At 39.5% G+C, this 25611-nt stretch overlaps 1 protein-coding gene across 1 annotated transcript in view; it reads left to right on the top strand.

The window, feature by feature from the left end:
- LOC128099077 (killer cell lectin-like receptor subfamily I member 1) overlaps positions 1-24789 on the top strand; it is a 34673-nt gene extending 9884 nt beyond the window's left edge. Inside the window, exons 2-7 of the mRNA XM_052720737.1 lie at positions 9565-9836; positions 14145-14228; positions 14377-14442; positions 23134-23285; positions 23815-23918; positions 24442-24789. Coding sequence (XP_052576697.1) covers positions 9620-9836; positions 14145-14228; positions 14377-14442; positions 23134-23285; positions 23815-23918; positions 24442-24553 — 735 coding nt within the window. The 5' untranslated portion in view covers positions 9565-9619 and the 3' untranslated portion in view covers positions 24554-24789. The remainder of the gene's footprint in view (positions 1-9564; positions 9837-14144; positions 14229-14376; positions 14443-23133; positions 23286-23814; positions 23919-24441) is intronic.
- The last annotated feature ends 822 nt before the right edge of the window (positions 24790-25611 follow it).

The raw sequence follows: 25611 nt of genomic DNA, 5'->3' as shown, positions 1-25611 counted from the left end.
CAATGTGCTTGGGTTTAGAGAAGGAGTGAGCCAATTCCATCTCCAAAGCCAGCTTGGCTTAAAATTGAATTGGAAGCACAACTTTTCTAGATTGATAGAGAGATAGATGTTAGACAGTGAGATTTTACCATGTGTAGATTGGTACCAATAGATTCTTTCTTTCTGCTGTAAACATCCGGATATCCAAGGCCTTATGATTTTTAGAAGATGGGTATTTCCATTATCCTGGAAAGACAAAAGCAGAACCCTACCCCAACCTTGATTGTTAAATTTTTCTTACAACTTGTAGAGATGTCACATTGGAGGATGATCTTTTACTTCACCTCATCAAGGGGTTTTTCCTGTTCGAATCGAATTTTTATTAATTTTGTTGGTATCCATAGCTTTTCTTCTCCTGCAGAAACAAAGGCAAAACCCCTTCCCCAATGTAGAACATATCCAGGTTTCCATTCTGAGGTCAGCACATCCTTGAAATAAACCGGTTGGTTTAGCTCAGGAGTTTTGTCTGTCGTCCAATGTCTCTCCACAGCTGTTGTTCCTTTCTCATCAGCATTGAGAAAATTCAAGGTTAATAAAGCACTATGCAATCTATTTCTAGGAGTCATTGTTACCTGTTGCTGTTTATTTAGCATATCCTTTAAAGTTCGATTGGATCTTTCTATGACTGCTTGGCCTGTGGGATTGTATGGTATACCTGTAACATGCTTTATATTGTAATAAGCAAAGAATTGTCTCATTTTATTGGAGACATAAGCTGGGGCATTGTCTGTCTTAATTTGTACAGGTATTCCCATGATGGCCATAACTTCTAATAGGTGTGTAATCACAGAATCAGCCTTTTCAGAACTCATAGGAGTTGCCCATTGAAATCCTGAATAGGTGTCAATGGTATCATGTACATACTTTAATCTTCCAAATTCTGCAAAATGAAACACATCCATCTGCCAAATTTCATTTCTTTGTATACCTTTTGGATTGCTCCCTGCAGGTAATGGAAGTTGGTTATAGATGGAACAAGTAGGACATTTTTTCACAATATCCTTAGCCTGTTGCCAAGTGATGGAGAAATCCTTCTTCAAACCTTTGCTATTTACATGGTATTTCTTAGGAAATTCTGAAGCTTCTAGCACATTACCTATTAGTAACTGATCAATCTCATCATTACCTTGTGCTAGAGGTCCTGGCAGACCTGTATGGGATCTGATATGTGTTATATATATATAGGATGTTCCCTTTTTCTGATGATTTCCTACAATTGTATGAATAATGAAGTTAATTCTGTATTATCAGGAATAAATTCAGCAGTTTCAATATGTAAAACAACTCTCTCTGCATATTGAGAGTCAGTGACTATATTGAGGGGTTCTGTGAAGTCCATCAGTACCATAAGAATGGCATACAGTTCTGCCTTTTGTACAGAGCTGTATGGACTTTGTACCACTTTACTTAAGTCTCCTGATTTATATCCTGCTTTCCCTGATTTATTTGCATCAGTATAGAATGTGAGGACTCCAGAAATTGGCTTTTGTCGTACAATGTGAGGAAGGACCCATTCGGTCTTCTTTATGAATTCTATTCTCTTGCTTTTGGGATAGTGGTTGTTAATCTCTCCCAAAAAGTTACTGCAGGCTCTCTGCCAGTATTCATTATCTTTCCATAGTGATGAAATTTCTTCATTAGTTAAAGGTACTACAATTTCTGCTGGGTCCATTCCTGTCAACTGGCGAAGTCTTAGTTTACCTTTTTGAATCAAATCAGAGATCTTTTCTATATAATAAGTCTTTAATTTCTTATTTGGTTTACGTGGTAGGATTATCCATTCCAATATAATATCTTCCCTCTGCATCAAAATACCTGTTGGGGAATGTCTGGGGGGGAATACGACAAGAATGCATTTAAGTTCTGGATCCACACGATCCACATGTGCTTCTCGAATTGTCTTTTCTACTAGAGCCAATTCCTTCTCAGCTTCGGCTGATAATTCTCTTGGACTATTTAATTCTTTGTCCCCTTCTAGAGTATTAGCCAAATTTTGTAGTCCATCTTTGGGTATTCACATGATACCCAGTAATTTGGAAATGCTTCCTAATAACTTTTGAAAATCATTAAGAGTCTTCAATCGATCTCTCCTTAGCTGTACCTTTTGGGGTCTAATTTTTTGTAGCTCTATCTTATATCCTAAGTAGTTAATAGAATCTCCTCTTTGTATTTTTTCCAGGAGCAATTTGCAGTCCCCAGTGAGGCAAAACTTTTTTTACTTCTACAAACATGCTTTCTAATGTATCTAACTTTGGATCAGCTAATAGGATATCATCCATATGGTGATAAATTATGGATTGTGGAAACTTTACATGAATTATCTCCAATGGTTTCTGCACAAAGTATTGGCACAAAGAATGAATGTTTAACATTCCCTGTGGGAGGACCTTCCATTGATATCTCTTGACTGGCTGAGAATTGTTATAATTAGGTACTGTGAAGGCAAATTTTTCTCTATCATTTTCTTGTAAGGGTATGGTAAAGAAACAGTCTTTTAAGTCAATAACTATTATAGGCCATTCTTTAGGTAGCAGAGAGGGCAAGGGCATCCCAGTCTGTAGGGAGCCCATTGGCTGAATTACTTTATTAATAGCTCTCAGATCTGTCAGCATTCTCCAATTGCCAGACTTTTTTTTAATAACAAATACAGGAGAATTCCAAGGGCTGGTAGATTCTTCAATGTGTTGAGCATTTAACTGCTCTTGAACCAGCTGTTCTAAAGCTTGTAGCTTGTCTTTTGTCAAAGGCCATTGTCCAACCCAGACAGGTTTATTAGTTAGCCATTTTAAAGGTAAGGCAGTTGGTACTTCTGAGAGTTCAACAGCAGTTGTGCTCTGTTTGTGAACAGCCTGAATGGTTGGTGACTGATTTTTATAGCATGTGATGATATTATTCCTAGAAACATGCATTGGTCTGTATTCTTTTTCTGAAAGTGTAGGAATTTTAATCTGGGTATTCCACTGTTGTAACAGATCTCGGCCCCAAAGATTTACTGCTACATTTGCTACATATGTCTTCAGCCTTCCTCTCTGTCCTTCTGGCCCTATGCATTCAACCCATCTCGAACTCTGTTTTATCTGAGATAGGGTACCAATCCCTAAAAGTTGGACATCTACCTCTTGAAGAAGCCAATTTGGATGCCATGATTTTGGTGTAATTATAGTCACATCTGCACCTGTGTCTATCAGTCCCTCCATAACCAGGCCATTAATTCGAATTCTAAGCTTTGGTCTTTGATCATTTATGGAAGTCTGCCAAAATATTTGTTTTATAGTGTTCTTTGTAAACTGTGATCCATCCATCAGAGCTGTTTTATCATCCATTGCAGTATCGATTTTTACATTAGGCATTGGTTTATTTCTTCCACAGTGGCTGGGAATGTTTATACTACATTTGATTTGGGGGCCTGTAAGAGGCCCCCTGAGGCGTTTCCCGCCAGTAAAGGGTTACCTCGTATATCTATTTTTGATCTGCACTCACTGGTCCAATGTCTGCCTTTGCCACACCTTCTACATAATCCGGGAGGTGGTTGGGGTCTCCTGTTTAGGCTATTCCTAAAAGGAGTATTACTCCTCGGAGTACCCCACGTACAGTTTTTACTTATATGACCAGGTGTACCACATTTAAAACATTTGGTAACACGGGGCCTTCTTTCACCTCTGGGATTTGTCTCTCCTATCCAAGCCTCATTACTGTAGTTACGAGACTCAACACCATTAGTATACTGAATCCACTCTTCCAAAGGAGCTGATCTGATCTTTAATGGTGTAAGTATTCTTCTGCATTCTGCATTAGCATTGTCGAACGCCAAGGACTCAGTTAATACTTTTTTTAATTCTTTATCTGATACAGCTCTTGTTATAGCTGTGTTCACTCTTTGTAGAAAATCAGTGAAGGGTTCGTGCGGTCCCTGAAATATCTTTGTGTATACCTCAGTTGGTTTTCCAGGTTCTGGAATTTTTTCCCAAGCATTTAGAGCTGCTGTATGGCATAGGGATATTGTATGTTCATCATAAATGGCTTGTGCATTCCTGTCAGCGAAACATCCCTCACCAAATATTTGATCTTGGGAGATCACAAAACCTCTGAGTTTACCTTGTTGTTCTAAATTTTTTACCTCTTCTCTCAACCAGCTTTTCCACTGTAGCTGCTGACTATATTCTAGAACAGCTGAAATTAACTGATGCCAGTCATCTGGGATGATTCTATGTGAGGTGGACCACAAATTTAACAATTGTTTTACATATGTGGAGTGTATCCCATATGTAACTACTGCTTCCTTTATATTTTTAAAGTCCCTTGTTGAAATTGGTTGTAATGTATATGTATTATATGGCTTGGGATGTGTGTCATCTGCTGGCTTCTCATGGATGATAACATGATAAGCCATTGTGTGAGAGCCATTTGGAGATGTTACAACCTCTATGGTCTTGCCCTTCTGCTTATTAGGTCCCTTGTCATGTTTACTGAGAGTTTCTTCTAAGGCCTGCAAACGAGCACCTAGAGTCTGTTCTATGGAGTGAACCTCCTCTCTGGCAAGGGACTCCAGATTTCTCATGGAATCATAGAAGTTTTTATGTTCCTCAGAAACACATGATTCCATGGACCTTATCTTATCAATTATTGATAATCTTTCTTCCTTATATAGTGTCTGGAGAGTTAGTGTTCTGTCCATTAAATATTCACATTTATTATCAATAAGATCAATTTTTGGTACAAGCCTGTTTTGTAAATCCTGATCAGCAGATTCCAGAGAAAGAATCTTTTTCTCTAAGGTCTCATTGCTATCTGTTAAAGCAGATTCCAGAGATAGAATCTTTTTCTGTAAGCCTTCATTGTTAGTTTTGAAAGCCTGTAAATCCTGGTTAGCAGATTCCAGAGAAAAAATCTTTTTCTCTGAGGTCTCATTGTTATCGGTTAAAGCAGATTCCAGAGAAAGAATCTTTTTCTGTAAGCCTTCATTGTTAGTTTTGAAAGCCTGTAAATCCTGGTTAGCAGATTCCAGAGAAAGAATCTTTTTCTCTAAGGTCTCATTGCTATCCATTAAAGCAGATTCCAGAGATACAATATTTTTCTGTAAGCCTTCATTGCTCTCGCTTAAAGCCTGTATCAGTCCCAATAATGACTCATCTTTGTTCTTGTTATTAAACCAGTGTTTGAACACTGTGTGGATTATTACAATGAATGCCAAAATGGTACAGGCCAGATATGCCTTAGGAAGGTTGTATATTTCCAGGAAGATGTCATTCATCATACAGGCAAAAAGGCTTTCAAATTCTTGTGAGGTAATGTTGTCAGCCATATTACAAGAATTACTCAAAATTTGTTAGTCAATTTTAAGATGTAAAATTATCAGGTACTTTTACCTACCTTTCGTGGTTTTGGAGGGTGTAGTAGCACTTTTCAGCCAGCAGGTGGCGTTGGTACAGCTCCAAAGCAGGGCCTGCTGGTGATCTTGGCTGACTGCAGCTCTCTGGAGTCGGAGCAGGCGCCGGCACTCAGGAAGCCGGGAAGTGCCTCTTTTGCTGGTCTCGGGGCTAAGCTAGGGAACTGAGACCAGACTAGCTGCTCCCTTTTTCGGGAATGGAACCGTGTAGGCGTTCCCTGGTTATATGGAACTTTGCAGGCAGGTTTAGGTACCCGCTAGCCGGGGAGGAGGCTGAGGGTGGGAGCCACCCAGGCCTTTGGAATTTGCCCCACGTGAGCACCAGATATTGGTGAAATTATTAAGGCCACTCCACGTAGTTAAAGGGAGATTTATTTAATGGCATAACTTACAAATTAAGGGATAGGGAGGTCGCGGAGTCTGGGGAAGGTGTATCACAGTCCCGCGGTGCTCTCTGGAGCTCTGCTCAGTCCACCTCCACCGTCCAAGGTCCCGCAACAGAGAGAGAGCCCGCCGATCCAGATCTCAGGTCCCCAGGCGCCTCCCTTGACCCCACCTTGTAGGCATGACAGTTGCCAAAGTCTCAATGGGGGTTGGAACTTCCAGACCAAAGCTGGAATGGCTACCCACTACAGATGTCCATGTGGATGTAGCAGGCCAGAGGCAGAGCAGGCTACAGGAGCCAGAGTAACATGTACAGAGTATAGAGGTGTCCACATGGAGGGCACAGCAGGCTAGGGGAGACCGAGGGAAGGAGGAGCTGAAGAATCAGATTCTAGAATTGGGAATTAAATATTGTGAGTGGCAGAAACAAATGATCTCTATGTACTTCAGGAGAGTCAGATCAACAGCTTGGTTCAGAGAGGCCAAGTTCTTAGAGATAAGGAAGAGCATAGACAGAGGCAGAGATATCCGGGAGAGTCCAGAGTAAACATGAACCAGAGCTGAACCATGTGAGGAGAAAAATGGGGATGGGCAACCAGGAAGGGTGGCTTAGCCAAGATTTGATGCAGAGGGGAAGGATAAGGAACTGGAGGGAAGGTGACTGATGAAGAAGGGGAGAGGATAAGAGTAGAAAGTGGATTTATTGCCAGGATCCAAGATGACAAGCTTGGCTTCAGTTTGGGGAGGGAGAGGATGGTGGCATGGCAGCAGGCTCCAGAGGTGAGCTGCAGCTGCAGACTCCTGAAGTGACTCAGTCTGGACAGCTGCTGCAGGCTCCTAGAGCTGCACGGCCATGGCAGCAGGCAGCAGTACAGTGACGAGGTTTTGATGGCCAATAGGACATGAGACAAATGTAAGGGGAAGGTTTGGAGTAGAGGTAAAGAAGGGATAGACATAGGGAGTCTCTGAAGAGGGGAGGTCAGGAGGGAGAGGAGTAAAAGAGGATCTCCTTGCACCATTCCATGCACCCACAAGAATTGTAAAAGTTGACAATTTGTTTGATTATCTAGGGGGTGCATAAGGGCCATTCTTGAGTGCTAAAATGCACCAGAAATGTCTAGTATGAGTTGGGTCTTTAGGAGACTTCCCAGAGGTAAATTAGTCAGGATAAAGAGAGTGGGTCTCATTGTTAAAGGCAGCCAATGAGTCAAGGTTAAGAGCCAAGGGCCATCCCCAAGGGTCTCTAGTGGCTAATAAGGAGATCTCGGGGAGGGAGGGTTTGTCACCCAAGCTACATCATCAAGAGAGATTTGCAATGGTCCAAGGAAAAATCTGGGCACATGTCAACAGGATTTTCAGGTGGCTAGGAATGGAAAACAGCCACCAAAAGCGAAAGGAAAATGTCCAACCAAGCCAAACTGAATGGAATATGTCTGCAAGCCATCTGATAGAGACCACCATTGCCTCTGAAGGCCAGGGTATAACGCATTCTCCCCATCTTGTGGAAGAATCGCTTCCACTTTTATCCCAGGATACTCTTGAGGAGGGAAAAGTGAGAAATATTTAGATAGAAGGACAGAGGGGAGAGAGACAGATAAAAACACAGGATAGCTCAAGAGGCCCTGGATCCTTATCCACCAGCCCCTTCTGCCTCTTCTAAAGAGCTTTTTAAAGGAATGCCAAGGGGCAGGACAAAAGACCTCCCCTCGCTAGATCAAAGCATATCACACATCCAAGTGCAGACCCTTCCAAACACCTGGTAAACATGCACGTGGTCAAGCAATCCTCTAATGCAGCTCTGCTGGATAAAGCAAGTTCAGATCTCACTAAGAAACCTTTATGGGCCTCACACCATCCCCACAAGACAGTGCAGAGATACTGGACACTTAACAGCCATCATCTGATATCCTGGGAGATGTTTAGGATGGCAAATATGGAAAAACTTATGAATTAGCTGCTGCTAGATGAAGGGAGCAGGTGCCAGATGATCCAGAAAGTGTGAGAACTGGGTTGAGGGTCCTGTAGACCCATCTGAGTTATGATCCAAGTTACAGAACCAAATAAAGGGGCCACAGAGTCAGACAGAATACACCAGACACCAAATTCTTAACACAAAAATTTTATTACCACAGAAGGGACAAGCAGTGGTGGAACTGCCTCTGGATTGGGCATAGACAGCAGCAGGTGTCCCTGAAGGGGTGATTTTTTCAAGGAGAAATAGGGGAAGTCCATGTTAGGATGGGTTGGAAAGTCCTCATTGGATGTTAGTCAATGTAACCAAAATATGAATTTTGATTGCTGGACCTTGGTGTTTTGAGAGCTGGGCCCTGTTGATCAGCTTCAAGAATGAAATAGGCATAAGGAAGTGATCAAATAAGGCAATGGACCCTGGTGGCTGGCTTTAGGAACATAATCTAATAGTTCAGTTAGGGAGAGGGAGGGGGTGGGCAAGACCTGCTAGTGTCATGTTTGCAAAGTTTGGCCCTTCATCAAGCATACCTGTTAGTATCAGTGGTTCACACAACGCTCTTGTGTCTCACATACTGTGAATTACTCATCTCCTTATTCAGGATCATTTTTCATGATAATCACTATATTCTCATTCATCTTTCCTCTGTATTTATTAGATAAAATACAATGGTGACAAAATCTTGTGCTATATGACTCCTGTTTAACATTTATGTAGGCTAAAATATTCAAATTGAGAGTCAACAGTTGGCAAGAGTTATTAACATATTGATAAGCAACTTTATGGAATTTTTGTCACTTACTACTCATGGGTGGCTATTGTTCTTTTCATTTGTGTCACTTTATTCCTAATTTATGATTTTGTGGGTTTTTTTATTGGGTTTTGTGAATGTCCTTTATTTGTGCTTCATAGGTCCTGTTTCATTAATTTGATGAGCCATATGTATATGCCTCTATGCATGGTATACATGTGTGTGGGGGTTTAATAATTGTGAACTGCTTAAATAGAAAATGATCTTTTGTAAGGAGACCGGCATTCTTCTACCCAATTGAAAGATATATCAATTTTCTGAGATAAATCCACTTTTTCCCTCATAATATTGTACTCCACCAAATAATACTTTATTTCATGAATACATTTTATAGGCACATGATTTTAAATTGGCTTTAAATTAAATTTCTATTTTTTCTGATAGTGATATTTTAGCCAGTTTTATTATAGAGAATTTTAATCATTATACATGGAATGTCAAGAAGGAATGTTGTATAAAATCCCAGGTTGAAACCTTTAAAAACAGGCTCAGAGAGGGAAAATGAGTGAGCTTTTTAAGAGACCATGGTACTGTTCAGTTGGAAGCTCTGGCTCAGCCCCACCTCCTCCTTCTCCAAACCCTGCCCCTCAGAAAGACTGCCAAGTGGCACTTCCTCTCCAAGCTGCTCAAACCACACCTAAAGGTATTTAAGCTCTGTTTCATAGACTTGCTGTGTGATTTTTCTTCCTTCCTTCCCCTGAGATCTCCCAGGAGTGTTTTGCTCAGATTACACCTGGTCTTATTAATTCGAGTTCATTTGGCTTATTGCAACAATGGAGAAACCCATTACTGGGGATTCAAAATACTTATCAAGAATCATTCTTCTGAATCAGAGAAAGAATTACATTTAGTGAAGAATTTGTACTTTTATTTCCTCCATTTCACCCATCAATTTTGTAAGCAAGTATTCCCACGTGATAGGTAAGGCTCAGAGATGGCTCAACAATGCAATGTTCATGTGTTTCTTTGTTGCAGAGATATTCCAGAACAAGGGAAGTAAGCTGCCAAGACTGAGGTAAAGCAAAAAGAAATGCCTCACAGTAAACACGATGAATATACAGCAAACAAGCAGGACATTGCTTACACAGAGATAAAGATGACTAAGTCTCCACAGAAGCAAAGAATACCTAAAGCTGAGAAGAGGCCAATATTGCTAAGTGAAGAGCAGGTAAACTATGCAGAACTGACATTCCACAGAATGCCTGAGCTCCTGCCCCAAAAACGGGTTGTCGGAGGAGAAAGACAAGGTACAGTGGTGTATCCATTATGTAACTGACAGATCTTAACACTAGGTAACGTTTAGATTGCAGCTCTCAATACCTGTCATGACTACTTTTAATTGTCAATGTGACACAACATAGAATCAATTGGGAAGAGTCTTATGAAGGGAATGTCTACATTAGTTTGGCCTGTGAACATGTCTGTACTGGATTGTCTTGATAATCTAACTGATATGAGAAGACTGCCAGCAAGTGGGAGGCACCATTCCCAAGTTTGGAGCTCTGAACTGTGTAAGAGTAGAAAAAGCTGGATCTTGGGGGAGATGGATTCCCAATTTTCTAAGAAAGTGCCATATTGATTTCCAAAGTGGTTGTACAAGCTTGCATTCCCACCAGCAGTGGAGGAGAGTTCCCCTAGCTCCACATCCCCTCCAGCATAAGCTGTCTTCAGTGTTTTTGATCTTAGCCATTCTGACAGGCGTAAGGTGGTATCTCAGAGTTGTTTTGAAGATACGCCCACAACAGACTGCTGGCAATGGTCGAGAGACAGCCCGAACTGACCTACTCTGGTGATGGGATGGCCAAACACCCTAATTGTTGTGCTAGAAACCCCATCCAACTACTGAGGGATTTGGATGCAGAGATCCATGGCTAGGCCCCAGGTGGATCTCTGGGAGTCCAGTTAGCAAGAATGAGGAGGGTTTATATGAGCGAGAATTGTTGAGACCAAGGTTGGATAAAGCACAGGGACAAATAGCCAAACGAATGGAAACACATGAACTATGAACCAATGGCTGAGGGGTCACCAACTGGATCAGGCCCTCTGAATGGGTGAGACAGTTGATTGGCTTGATCTCTTTGGGAGGCATCCAGGCAGTGGGACTGGGTCCTGTGCTCATTGCATGAGTTGGCTGTTTGAAACCTGGGGCCTATGCAGGATCGCTTGGCTTGGCCTGGGAGGAGGGGACTGGACCTACCTGGACTGAGTCTACCAGGTTGATCTCAGTCCGCAGGAGAGGCTTTGCCCTGGAGGAAGTGGGAATGGGGGGTGGGCTGGGGGGAAGGTGAGGGGGGCTAGAGGGAATCCGTGGCTGATATGTAGAACTGAATTGTATTGCAAAATAAAAATAAAATTTTTTTTAAAATGACATAAAAAAGAGTAGAAAAAGCTAGGCAAGCCCTAAGCATGAGTGTGTTTATGTCTCTCTACTCTTGAATGTGCATGTGACTAGCTGCTTCAAGCTCCTGCATTGATGACACTTCTCTGATGAACTATAAATGGGAATCATTAACTGACCAGACCCCTTTCACATCTAATGTACCTTTTTTCAGAGTATTTTATCACAGTAACAGAATGAAAAGGAAACATAACCATGCTAAATTAATCACAATACATTAATTATGCATCTTGGTAATACCCTTCCCAACTAGTCTAGGATACTACAGTAGAATAAATTTTCTTTTGATCTGTTTCTCTCAAGTATCACTGAAGTATATTCCAAAAGAATTGCATTGTGTTTAAGAACACAGTTGAATGCTACTTTTAAAAATCCCAATCATCCTGAGTGAGCTAACTCAGACCCAAGAAAGACAAACATGATATGCACTCATTTATAAGTATATATTAGCTATAAAGTAAAGGATAATTATGCTACAATCCACAGAACCAAAGAGGATAAGTAACAAGGAGGGCAGGCTCAAGGGGGTTGTTTGGATCTTTCTGGGAAGGAGAAGGAGAAGAAACTTCATGGGTGGACTGAGGGCAGGTGGGGATGGGAACATGAGGAACCAGATTGGGGGGATGATAGGGTGAGTACTGAAAGAGATGACTAGAAGGGGGTGGAATTTCAGGGTCAGGTAGAAACCTAGTGCAAGAAAAATTCCCAGGAATCTACAAGGATGACCCCAACTAAGACTCCTAGCAATAGCTGATATGTAGCCTGAACTGGCCATCTCCATTGACTACCTCAATTACCATCAGAGAGACTTCATCCAGCAACTGGTGACAGAGACTCATAGCCAAACATTAAGCAGAGCTTGGTGAATTCTGCTAAAGAAAGGAAGGAAAGATTGTAGGAGCTAGTAGGGTCAATGACATCACAAGAAAACCCACATAATCAACTAACCTTCACTCATAGGTGCTCGCAGAGTCTGAACTGACACCTAGGGAGCCTGCATGGGACTGACTAGGCACTCTCATATATGGAACTGTTGTGTAGCTTGCTCTTCTTGTGGGAATCCTAACAGTGGGAGCAAGGGCTGTCTCTAACTCTTTCTCTGGTCTTTGGGCCCCTACTCCTCCTACTAGGTGACCTTGTCCTGCCTTAACACAAGGGGAGGTGCTTAGGCTTACTGCAACTTGATATGCCATGTTTTGTTGATATCCACCAGAGGTGCCTGCCCATTTCTGAACAGAAAAGGAGGTGTGAATGGGGAAGGCAGAGAGGGAGGTTAGAGGAGGGATTGGGAGACAAGGGGGAGGGGAAACTGTGGTCAGGATGTAAAATAAATAAATTTAAAATAAAAAAATATTTTATTTACTCCCCCCCCAATTTTTATGATACAGGTCCTATACTGTATCCTAGAGGGGTTTAAACACAAAGCAGTTCTTTAGTTTTAGGCTCCTCAAGTTTTAGAAATAAAGGTGTGAGCAAACATGACTGGCTTCATTCCCTGACACTTTGAAATTAGCTATTGATGCCAAGAGTAGAGAGACATGAACACACTCATGCTTAGGGCTTGCCTAGCTTTTTCTACTCATACACAGTTCAGTTCAGTCTAACTCAGTCCCAATGGGTCTGCTCTGAACATGCAGTGGACCAAAAAGATAAAAGAGAGCCGGGCAGTGGTGGCGCACGCCTTTAATCCCAGCACTCAGGAGGCAGAGCCAGGCGGATCTCTGTGAGTTCGAGGCCAGCCTGGGCTACCAAGTGAGTTCCAGGAGAGGCGCAAAGCTACACAGAGAAACCCTGTCTCGAAAAACCAAAAAAAAAAAAAAAAGATAAAAGAGGAATAGCCACCAGATTGAAAGAAATAACATGTTAGTGTCGCAGGAATGATAGATGAGAAATAATTTTCATAATATTTTGGAGGTAAAATTATAATGTTATATTTAACCAGATAACAGAAGTGAAATTAAGAAGTTAAATGTAATTTAAAACAAAACTTTATTTTTCTCTTTTTTTCTTTGTTTATAGATATGTGAGGGTGGAGAAAGAGAGAGAGAGAGAGAGAGAGAGAGAGAGAGAGAGAGAGAGAGAGAGAATCTGTCTCTGCTTCCACTTTGTTTTGAAGCAGGATCTTTTTAGTTTCTGCAGTCTACCCCAAGCTGGTTGGCCTGTGAGATTCCAGTTGCCAATTCTCTTGTCTCCATCTCCTGGGATAGCATATACAGATGTAAAAGCAAACTACAGGCTTTTCCCATGGGCTCCAGGGATGGAACTCAGGTTACCAGGCTTGCACTGAAAGTGCTTTTACAAGCTAAGCCACCCTTCGGGTCCATTACAAAGTATTTTAATGTTCCCTTAAGTGATTAGTCATCATTAACTGTTTCCACACTTAGAAAGACATTCATCACAGATGATTTACCCAGGAAAAGCCAGATAGCACATGGTATTTGAATGTCTCTTGGTAGTTAAGGAGAAGATGTCCTCAAAGAAACTGGAGTTGAGACTAATGATGCCAAAGATGGGAGGAGAATGACCACCAACCCAAATCATCACAACCAAATTAATTAAACAAGCTTTTTTGTTCGTTTATATGGGCTGCCCTCCCCCGTGATAGGGTTCAAGATGTCAGCTTTGGATGTGAGGAAAACAAGGTTTTTATAGCTCAGGAGTAGGGGGTTTCCAACTGGAAGATTTGGCAGGCAAAACAGACATGGTCCCAGGAAGAGAACGTAAGCATGCATGTTAGTCCTGACAACCTTCTGAAACAATGGCTGGTTGCACAGTGGACATAACAAGGCACTCATAAGAACAGTAGTCATAACGATGTAGTCATAGGTGGTCATATAACCTTTTGAAACATAGGTAGGGTTGCAAGATGGTTATAAACAACTTTTTGAAAACAAGATATGATTACCATTTCTGGAACAGGCAGTACAGAACCACTTATGGTTAAGGTTAGAGGTGGGGCATAGGCCAATCCTTGAGAAACAGAAATTTATTCATAAACAGGAATAAACCTAGTTAGGCAAATAGGAATAAACCTAGTTTGGCTTTACAATACAATGGCTTTTAATCCTAAGATGGAAGCAGGTTGGTTCTTCACTACCTTCTTGGAAGTTAGAATCTCAGTCATTGTCACTGTTCTCTTTCTTTTCCGGCCCCAAAGCAACTGTATGGAGAATGGTAACGGGCATCCTTGGAGCCTTGTGTGTGGTGCTGATGACAGTCGTGGGGATCTTACTTCCAAAATGTAAGCAGTTCTGGAATTACTTCATTGTTGTAGCAGTTATGCTTTCAGCAATATCATGATAGCTTGACTCCCTGTGGAGACTGTATTTCACACATCCAAGTGATCATATCCTAAACACTACTGATTACTGTTTCGATTTTTGCCCTAGTATTTTCTAGCCAAGAACAAAGCAGAAAAATCTTGCTTCATCCTCTTCTGTGTCCTAAGGAGAATAGTGAGTATTAACTCTAAGAATGTTAGTGAATATTAACTCTGTAGAGTTCACTTCCAGAACTTTTCATTACTAAGCCAGAAGATCTTCCTATTTCCACAAATGCTGATTAATCATGATAGGCAGATGCAGTGTTGTTCACTGAGTCCCTTACCAGGGAAGAACTCAGATGACTTAAAACTGAGAAGGGAGAATCTGAAAAATAAAACCCCCAAACTACAAGTATATATTTTTTTTATTCTTACTAGGAGAAAAATGATATTTAAATATGTTGAATACTAAATATGAATTTCTAATGTTATTGTTGCTTAAAAATAAAGATCAATGAAATAGAAAGTAATCCTAGGAAATATATACTAATGTGTGTTTATTCCTAGTACAAAGCACGATGATCCTGTAGAGAAAGCAGTCTTGGTACACATTCTCATGAATTCTACAATTATACATGTGAACAGGGGGAAAGAAAACCATGTCCTCAAATGACTGCATACAGATGTTATTAAATATTTTATCATAATATCTTTTAACTGTAAGCATTCAAAAGAGCTGTAACCAGGTTGATGGTTGACAAATGTACTGGCTATTCTTAGTTGTCAACTTGACTACACCTGGAATTAACTAAAACCCAAACAGCTGGGTACATGTCTGTTCTGAGGGATTTTTCCTAATTAAATTATTTGAAATGAGAAGACAAAATTTTAATCCAGATATTTTGAGGTGGGAAGATTCACTTTTAATCTGGGGCACAGTTTCTGGTGGCAGCCTATATCAAGGACATGAAAGAAGGAAGCTTTTTTGCTTTGCCTGCTTGCCCTCACTGTTGATGGCAAGTCCATTCCTTCACTGGCATTAGAGCCCACTTCTTCAATATTTCCATGTATACTGAGGATCAGCTGAGATATCCAGCCTTCTGGACTGTTCTACTGGATTCTTGGACTTTTTGTTGGAAGACAGTTTTGGAAAAATTGGACCATAGCCTATAAGCCACTCTAATAAATTATACATATAAATATAGCCATTCTATCTGTTCTATTCCTCTAGCGAACCCTAAGACAGAAGTGGTACAAGGGAGTACATCACTGTTATAAGCCTGACCATGCTGCTTGTTAGAGGAATGTGGATTTTGGGAATTTGCATTAGTAAAGCAGCTGAATGTCTAAAGCATGGCTTAATGGACCATGCTTGTAGGAACATGGACAGTAGTGCTGAGAGTGATGTGAACAGTGGGGGCCAAGTACAAGAAGTCTCAGAGGGGCAGAATATTAGTAAGTGGCTTAGGAACCATTCTTGTGGTATTTCTGCAAAGAATGTGGCTGCTTTCTGCCCTTGTCCTAAAATCTGCTGGGGTCTAAATTGAAGAGTTTTAAATTAATGGCATTGGCAAAGGAGATTTTAAGACAGCTTATCATTTACTGTGTCCTGTGGTTATTAGCAATCCCTCTTATGGAAATCTACAATAAAAATAGCAAGCCAGTAAGAGAACCCCTCCATTGCCTCTGCATCAACTCCTGCCTCAAGTTTCTTGCTCTGTTTGAGCTCCTTTCCTGACTTCCTTTGAAGAAGAAAAGTGATATGAAAGTGTAAGCCAAATAAACCATTTCCTTTCCAAGTTGTTGTGGTCAGAGTTATTTCATCATAGCAATAGGCATCCTGAGTAAAACAAGGTATTGTTTCATCATGCCATGGGATATGAATCAATAATAAACAAATTAAGTGATTCTACAGTCTGGATATGTTGAAAACATACTGAATGAAACAAATAATGTGATAAAAGTCAGCCCATGCTGAAAAAATTGTATCTACTGTTTAGGAAAGCAGCAGGAGTAGCCAGTATTATGCATTTGATCCTTGTTTGCCCAAGGTGTTGAGGAGGCACTAGCCAGTTTATACTGGAAAGAATATGAGAGAGCCTTGGAGCAAGAGACAGTTCCAACTCCAACTAGAAAACAGCTACAAAAATTTATCTAAACTCTTCAAACTGTTAAAAATAGCATACAATGAAATAATTTGAAATAATGAGCTGTCGTTTATTTTCTTATCACTTGGTCTTGTTCCCAAGAGGTTTCAAATGTTCCTACCTGTAAGTTTTCTTTAGCATAGTTGAGCAAGTGCCCTTGTGATATGATAGAACATTCTTTGGGTATATGCCTAGGAGTGGTATAGCTGGGTCTTAAGGTAGGTTGATTCCCAATCATTTGAGGAACCACCATATTGGTTTCCAAAGTGGCTGTACAAGTTCACACTCCCAACAGCGATGGAGGAGTGTTCCCCTTGCTCCACATCCTTTCCAGTTTTGATCTTAGTCACTCTGACAGGTGCAAGATGGAATCTCAGAATCATTTTGACTTGTATTCCCCTGATAGCTAAGTATGTTGAATATCTCATTAAGTTTTTCTTGAACATTTAAGATTCTTCAGTTTAGACTTCTCTGTTTAGATCTGTACACCATTTTTAGTTGGATTATTTGGTTTTTTGATATCTAGTTTTTTGAATTCTTTATGTATTTTGGAAATCAGCCTTCTGTTGGATTTGGGGTTGGAGAAGATCTTTTCCCATTCTGTAGTGTGCCATTTTGTCCTACAGATGGTGTCCTTCGCTTTACAGAAACTTTCCAATTTTGTGAGGTCACATTTATTAATTTTCAACTTAGTGTTTGTGCTATTGGTGTTCTGCTCTGGAAGTTGTCTCCTGTACCAATGCATTTGAGATTTTTCCCACTTTATCTTCAACTGGGATCAATGTAACTGGATTTATGTTGATGTCATTGATCCAATTGGACTTGAATTTTGTGCAGGGTGATGTTTGCATTCTTCTACAGGCCAACATCCAGTTAGACCAGCATCATTTGTTGAAAGATCCTTTCTTTTTTCCACTGTATATTTCTGGCCTCTTTATCAAATCTCAGGTGTCCATAGGTGTGTGGAATTTTGTCTAGGTCTTTAATTTGTTTCCCATTGATCAACCTGTATGTTTTTATGCCAATATCATGCTCTATTAGACCTTGGAATCAGAGATAGTGATGCCTCTTAAAGTTATTTTGTTGTGCAGGATTGTTATAGCTATTCTGGTGTGTGTGTGTATGTGTGTGTGTGTGTGTGTGTGTGTGTGTGTGTGTGTGTGTGTGTGTGTGTGTGTTTTCCATATGAAGTGGAATATTGTTCTTTCAAGTTCTGGAAAGAATTGTGTTAGAATTTGATGGGAATTGCATTGAATCTGTAGATTGCTTTTCGTAAGATGATCATTTTTACTATACTAATCTACTGATCCATGAGTATGGAAGATCTTTCCATCTTCTGATATCTTCTTCAATTTCCTTCCTCCAAGACTTGAAGTTTTTATCCTACAGATCTTTTACTTGCTTAGTTAGAGTTACATCAAGATATTTTATATTATTTGTGGCTATTGTGAAGGGTGATGTTCTCTCATTTCCTTCTCAGTCCATTTATCATCTGTATATAGGAGAGCTAATGTGATTTCTTTTTTAGTTTATTTTTTTATCCAGCCACTTCACTGAAGGTATTTATCAGTGGTAGGGGTTTCCTGGTAGAATTTTGGGGTCATTTATGTATACTACCATATCCCCTGAAAATAGCTATACTTTATCTTCTCCCTTTTCAATTTGTATCCCTTTGATCTCCTTTAGTTGTGTTATTGCTCTAGTTGGAACTTCAAGTTTCAATATTATATTGAATAGATATGGAGAGAGTAGACAGCCTTGTCTTTTTGTCTTTTTCCTCATTTTAGTGGAGTTGCTTTGAATTTCTCTCCATTTAATATGATGTTGGCTACTGGCTTGCTGTATACTGCCTTTATTATTTTTAGGTATATTCCTTGTATTCCTGATCTCTCCAAGACTTTTATAATGAAGAACATTGGATTTTGTCAAAGGCTTTTTCAGCATCTAATGAGATGATGATGTTTTTTTTCTTTCAGTTCTTTTTTTTTTTAAACCAGATTACATTGACAGATTTTCATATGTTGAATCACTGCTGCATCTCTGGGATGAAGCAACTTGATCCTGGTAGGTGATCTTTTTGATGTGTTCTTGGATTTGGTTTGCAAGTATGTTATTGAGTATTTTTGCATCAATGTTTATGTGGGAGATTGGTCTGTAAATCTCTTTCTTTGTTGAATCTTTGTGTGATTTGGGTATCAGGGTAACTGTGGCCTCATAAAATGAATTTGGCAATGTTCCCTTTGAGGAGTATAGGAATTAGCTCTTCTTTGAAAGTCTGGTAGAAATCTGCATTTTAAAACCATCTGGCCCTGGTCTTCTTTTGGTTGGGAGACTTTTAATGACTATTTATATTTCCTTGTGGGTTGTAGATCTATTTAGTTGCTTATCTGATCTTGATTTTACTTTGGTAAGTAGTATCTATCCGGAAAATTTTCCATTTCTTTTAGATTTTCCAACTTTGTGGAGTACAGATTTTTGAAGTATGACCTTAAGATTCTTTGGATTTCCTAGGTGTCTGTTGTTATATACCCCCATTCATTTCTAATTTTGTTAATTTTGATATTTACTCTTTGCATTTTATTTAATATGGATAAGGGTTTGTTTATTTTTTGATTTTTCTCAAAGAACCAACTCTTTGTTTCATTGATTCTTTGTATTGTTCTCTGTTTCTATTTTATTTCATCCCTCAGTTTATTTTCTGCCTTCTACTCTTCTTGAGTGTGTTTGCTTCCTTTTAGTTCTAGAGCTTTTGGATATACTGTTATTCACTAGTATGAGATCTCTCCAATTTCTTTATGAAGGCTCTTAGTGCTATGAAATTTCCTCTTAGCATCACTTTCATTGTGTCCAATAAGTTTGGGTATGTTGTGCATTCATTTTCATTGAATTATAGGAAGTCTTTCTTTCTTTCTATATTCCTTCCTTGACCCAAGGATGATTCAGTAGATAGTTGTTCATTTTCCATGAGTTGGCAGGTTTTCTGTTGTTTCTGTTGTTGTTGAAATCCACCTTTAATTCATGGTGCTCTGATAAGATACAGGGGGTATTTTAATTTCTTTGATTTGTTGAGATTTACTTTGTGACCCAGTATATGGTCAGTTTTGGAGAATGTTCCACGTGGTGCTAAAAAGAAGGTATATTCTTTTGTGCTTGGGTGAAATGCTCTGTAGTTATCTGTTGTGTCCATTTGAATTATAATTATGTGAGCTCCATTATTTCTCTGTTTAGTTTTTGTCTGGATGACCAGCCAATTGGTGAGAGTGGGGTATTGAAGTCTCCCACAATTAATGTATGCAGTTTAATGTGTGATTTATGGTTTAGTGATGTTTCTTTTACAAATGTGGATGCCCTTGCCTTTGGGGCATAGATGCTAAGAATTACAATGTCCTCTTGGTAGATTTTTTTCATTGACAAGTATGAAATGCCCTTCTCCATCTCTTTTGCTTAATTTTGGTTGGAAGTCTATTTTGTAAATTTTAGAATAGCTTACACCAGCTTGCTTCTTAGGTTCATTTGACTGGAAAATCTTTTTCTAACCCTTTACTCTGAGGTAATGTCTCTCCTTGGTGTTGAGGTATGTTTCTTGTGTGCAGCAGAAGGAAGGGTCATGTTTTTTTATTCATTCTGTTAGCCTGTATCTTTTCTTTGGCGGGAGGAATGGAGTCCATTGATATTGAGAGATATTAATGACCAATGATTGTTAATTCCTGTTATTTCACTGCTGCTGGTGGTAGTGGTAGTATGTGTTTGTGTGTGTGTGTGTGTGTGTGTGTGTGTGTTTCCCTTCTTTGAGTTTTGCTGGTGTGAAGTTATTTATTGCCTGTGTATTCATGGTGTATTTAACCTCCTTGGCTTGGAGTTTTCCTTCTAGTATCTTCTATGCAGCTGGATTTGTAGATAGATATTGCTTAAATTTGACTTTGTCATGAAACATTTTTCCTCCGTCTTTGATGATTGAAAGTTTTGCTGGGAATAGTAGTCTGGGCTGGCATTGTCTCTTATAGTCTACAAGACACATGTCCAAGCCCCATCTGACTTTTAGAGTCTCCATTGAGAAATCGGATGCAATTATAATAGGTCTATTTTCATATGTTACTTGGCCTTTCTCATTTGAGGCTTGTAATAGTCTTACTTTATTCTGTATGTTTAGTGTTTTGGTTATTATGTGGTGCAAGGACTTTTTTGTTTTCTAGTCCAATTTATGTGGTGTTCTGCAAGCTTCATATACCTTTATAGACATGTCCTTCTTTAGTTTGGGAAATTTTTGTTCTATGATTTTGTTGAATGTATTTTCTGGCCCTTAATGCTGGCTTTCTTCTCCTATTGCTATTATTCTTAGGATTTGGTCTTTTCATAGTGTCCCAGATTTTCTGGATGTTTTATATTAGGAATTTTTTTTTAGACTTAACATTTTCTTTGACTGGTGAATCTATTTCTTTTATCATATTTTCAATGCCTGAGATTCATCTTCCATTTCTTGTATTCTATTGGTGAGGCTTGCACCTGTAGTTTCTGTTCACTTACCCAGATTTTTCATTTAAAGAATTCCATCTGTGTGTGTGTGTGTGTGTGTGTGCATTTAAATTGCTTCTATTTCCTTTTTCAGGTCTTGAACAATTTCCTTCACCTGTTTGTTTTTTATTAGCTTTCTTGTCATTCTTTAAGGGATTTATTGTTTTTTTTGTTTCTCAAATTTTCAATTTATTTAAGGGATTTTTTAAAATTTTCTCTTTAAAGACCTCTGCCATCTTCATAAATTTGGTTTAAGGTCATTTTCTAGTGCTTCAGCTGCATCAGAATGTTCAGGTCTTGCTGTTATAGGATAGCTGGGCTCTGGTGGTACCATATTGACCTTTCTGTTGTTGCTTCTGTTCTTATACTGGTATTTAGGCATCTGGGTTTGGAATGATTATAGGTCTAGGTGTTGATTCCCAAGTTTGTCTTTGTTCCATGGATGTTTTGTTCCTTGGTTTCTGTTTTCTCTCTGGTCTTCTGGCCTAAGTGACTAGGGGTTCGGGTGACTAGCAAGTCTTCGGGTGCAGTAGGGTGTCTCCACTGGGGCTTTTGCAGCCTGTAACACCTCTGGGGTTTTGGATGCCAGTGTTGCCTTTGTGATTCCAAATACCTGTGTGGCCTCTGGGATTAGTCTCTGACATGGGTGGCCTCTGAGATTCCTAGTATGGTTTGCCTCCCATACAGCCGAAGTTATCTGCTGAGGTTGTGGCCTGGGATATGCAGCTCAGGGGTAGTGCAGTTGGGGGCTGGTGGGTCAGCTTTAGGGAGTGTTCACTGGCTGTGGATAGTGTCTTACCTTGGGTCCCTAAAATTGGCCTGGCCTTGGGTAAAGCATTAGCCTTCTGCTGAAGTTGTGGCCAGAATATGGAGCCCAGGTAAAGGGGTGCAGTCTCTGGCTGCTGGACAGGCTTTAAGGAGTGTTAGTGGGTGGTGGTTGATGTCTGATGTCTTACCTGGGAGCTTTATCAACTTTCATGTATTTTCCTAGATATATATTACCTACAAAATATTTTGAGTGGGCCAATGCTATTTCAATAAACTAACAAAATAAAGATATGTGATTTATGTTTCATAAACACATGCTACTATGGAAATAACCATATGGCATGAGAGACAGAGAAGTACATGCCCTCATTTTTCTTAGGACAAATGTAACTAACTGGACCTTGAATGATTATAAATGTTACATAAATGAAAAATGAAATGTACATTTCTTAAATACTTAGAATACCAGTCTAAAGCTCCCTATGTATTTTAATTTTGTATATTCAGAGTCATTCTTCATAAAAATAACTGCAGATTGAGAAACATTTTAGTAACTGCTTTTTCTATTAATATAGTTATATGTCATTAACCATTTACATATGTATACATTATTATGACAAAAATAATGCTGAAACTTGTTTTCCTTATAGGAATCAATTTATATTGATTTTAATGTAGAAAATTTTAAAACAAAAACTTATCATTGTTAATTGTTATGAGATAAGGATTGTGTAAATATTACTCAGCATTTTTAGACAGTGATTAGGACCAGAGTGAAGCTCATGGGCAGGAGGCTGTCTGAGCCTCCTAGTGGCCTTTATCAACTCCAGTACCAGCAAGGACATTGATGAAACTTGGCTCTCTATGTAGTGTTGATGAGACTCACAAAAGCCTAATAGTTGTGTTAATCCCACCAATCAAGAACAAGACCACTACCACAGTTTAAAGTTAAATTTGAAGCAAGCTTTAATTAAATGCTGGCCAGGCAGATGGGTTCTGGCCATGTCCATAACCGGTTCCCCGGAAATGGCCCAGAATCCCAGTTTGCAGCAGGAAAAGTCATAATTCATTGCATTTCCCATCAGGTCTGATTAGGGGCAAGCATATATCCTGATATACCTCTAGCCTACATCCAGTCCGGGACAAGCTTACATCCTGACATATTTCCTGCCTGTGAACCTCCTGCCCACATGTGATCAAGCACATCTGGTGCAGATGGGTCAAACAAATCTGTTTAAGAAAATGAAAAATATGTGTCTTGTTATCGCCCATACAATAGCCTCCAGCATTTCAGGAACTATCTGCCCATGGACAAGGGACTTGCAGATCAGAGGCATTTTTGTTTCATGGATCAGGCATAGTAATTGAAACTTAAAATGTAACTTTGGCTCTCACCATTGTATTAGTAATGGTTATTCTAGTGCTGAGAGCCCATTTCAAACATGTGTGTTTCCTAGACAGTTCCTGTGATCTTTGTTCACATGACTGGATTGCTTTTGGAAACAATTTCTATCGTGGTTTTCAAGGAATCAAAAGCTGGGTAGACAGTCAGTCTGCATGTAAGGAACTGAATTCTCATCTTCTGGAGATTGACTCCAAAGCAGAGCTGGTAGGTGACATGATCTGATTTTCTGTTTCTTTGTAACTTTTTGCACAAGGAGCATGGGTCATGAAGCAAACTGAATGTTCTAGAAGGAAGGTGACAGCTGCTTAGGGCCATTTAATATTATCTTTATTGAGAAAATAGGGAGAACTCTATTACACTGTTTAGTGCTACAAGCAAACCAAAGTAGTAAATGAGCTCCCACTGGCACGTTCTACTCAGCAGGCTGTGCAAGGCCTTGGGAGACCCAAAGCTGCTATTTAGTAAAGAAGGAGCAGATCACCAGCTTAGTGACTCATTCCCAACACCCCAGCACTTGAGAGGCTGAGACAGGAGGACCACCATGAGTTTGAGGCCAGTTTGGTTTATACAGTAAATTTCCAGGCCAGCTTGGACTATGGGATAAAATTCTGTCTCAAATTTTAAAAAGATGTATACATTTAAACAAGTAAATATGTTTAAAAGGCAAAAAGAAAAGAAAAAGGGAATAGGATTATATACTCAGTTATGGGTTGTGATTTTCTTTACTCAACAGGAAAACATGCTATTATTTGAATTTGATGGGTGGATTCTCCTCAAAATAGATGAAACCGAGGTGTCCTGGCAATGGGAAAATGCCACTAAAACAGAGCAAACTCGGTAAGTAGAATGTTTGGATAAAGTGGGCTTTGCTGAGGGTAGTAGGATTATTGTACATGTGTGTCCTGTCTATGTGTGGCACAGAAGGAGCATTCAGAAGAAAGGACAGAGCTCTGCTTTGGAAGGAGCAGTCTGTGGGCCATAGAAGAGAAAACATGTCAGCCTTAAGTAATCTCACCTTTGGAATATTTGTGTTTTTATTCTACAAGACTCCCTGGAGATATTTATACATCATTTTAGGAAGTTTGTAACTTTAAAGCCTTGTACCATTTCCTTTTTATTTGAATCACAATCCCACTTTTTCAGACAGTGTAGGATTAGCTTGTGCCTGATGTTTAGTGTTTGGCAACTAAATGCCATCTCCCCGCTCCCTTCATGGCTCTTTGTTCTCTTCCGGTAACAAAATTTTATTTCTTCTTTTTGACTTGTTTTTGTTTTAGCTAATTCTAACTTTGAAACAGAAAATGGTATCTGCAGTGATCACCACTTGATTTCTGATTCTCTTTTTATTGTTTTTATACAGAATTAATGATTCAGAAAAGAACCATAGTTGTCATTATCTGAAAGGAACGCAAATTTATTCTGTTGACTGTTCATCTAAGAAACCATATACCTGTGAGTTTAAAATGCTCTGACACATGTTTCACTAGCACAATTTTTATTAAACTATAAATAAAATAGTATGTCTGTTATTTGTTGGTTCTATAATTTTTATACTTGAGTTTAGCTAGAAGGCTGAAAAGGGATAATTTTTTAAGTTTTGAACTTTTTTTTACTGAATTGAGAACATGTAGTTTAATGTTTTTTACTTTCTGTATTGTATTGAGAGAGTGTATAATTTATCTTGAGGATGATCACCTCTCTAGTACAATTTAGGTTATTGTAAATTAGTTAAATAACAAATACCATGTATTGTAGCTAGAGTTTTCCTGCCTGGCCCACAGTCAGGACAAATCTCTCTCACCTGCCAGTCGCACAGCCGCTCAGACCTGACCAAGTAAACACAAAGACTTATATTGGTTACAAACTGTATGGCCATGGCAGGCTTCTTGCTAACTATTCTTACAGCTTAAATTAATCCATTTCTATAAATCTATACCTTGCCACATGGCTCGTGGTTTACCGGCATCTTCACATGCTGTTTCTCATCGTGGCAGCTGGCAGTATCTCTGACTCAGCCTTCCACTTCCCAGCTTTATTCTCCTCCTTGTCCCGCCTATACTTCCTGCCTGGCCACTGGCCAATCAGTTATTTATTTATTGTCCAATCAGCAACACATTTGACATACAGACCATCCCACAGCAATGTATATTCAGTAATTTGGCAAAATCCAATAGACTTAAAGTAATAAAAAGGATTCCATATCAGTTGAGTGGATTTTGAAAAGTTATTTGTGTGTTACTCCTACATAAGGAGCAGCAGGTGCACATGTGAAGATCATGTGAAGGTCAGAGGACAACTTGGGGGAACTGGTTCTTGCCTTCCACTTTTATGTGGATTCCAGGATTAAACTCAGGTCCCCAGGCTTGCATGACAAGTACTACTACCCAGTGAGCCATGTTGCTTTGTTGGATTTGGGTTTTGTTTTTTTTTTTTTTTTAATATGCTTACACTATGTTGTACAGCCTGGTCTGTATTCCCAGGGCTCAAACATTTTTGAGTTATAGTGTATCTAGTAGACAGACCAGAGATG

This window comes from Peromyscus californicus, unplaced genomic scaffold (genome assembly GCF_007827085.1).
Source record: "Peromyscus californicus insignis strain IS unplaced genomic scaffold, ASM782708v3 Scaffold_6__1_contigs__length_162567912, whole genome shotgun sequence".
NCBI lineage: Eukaryota > Metazoa > Chordata > Mammalia > Rodentia > Cricetidae > Peromyscus > Peromyscus californicus.
Note: the sequence above shows the minus strand (reverse complement) of the source record. Positions and strands in the feature narration are given on the sequence as shown.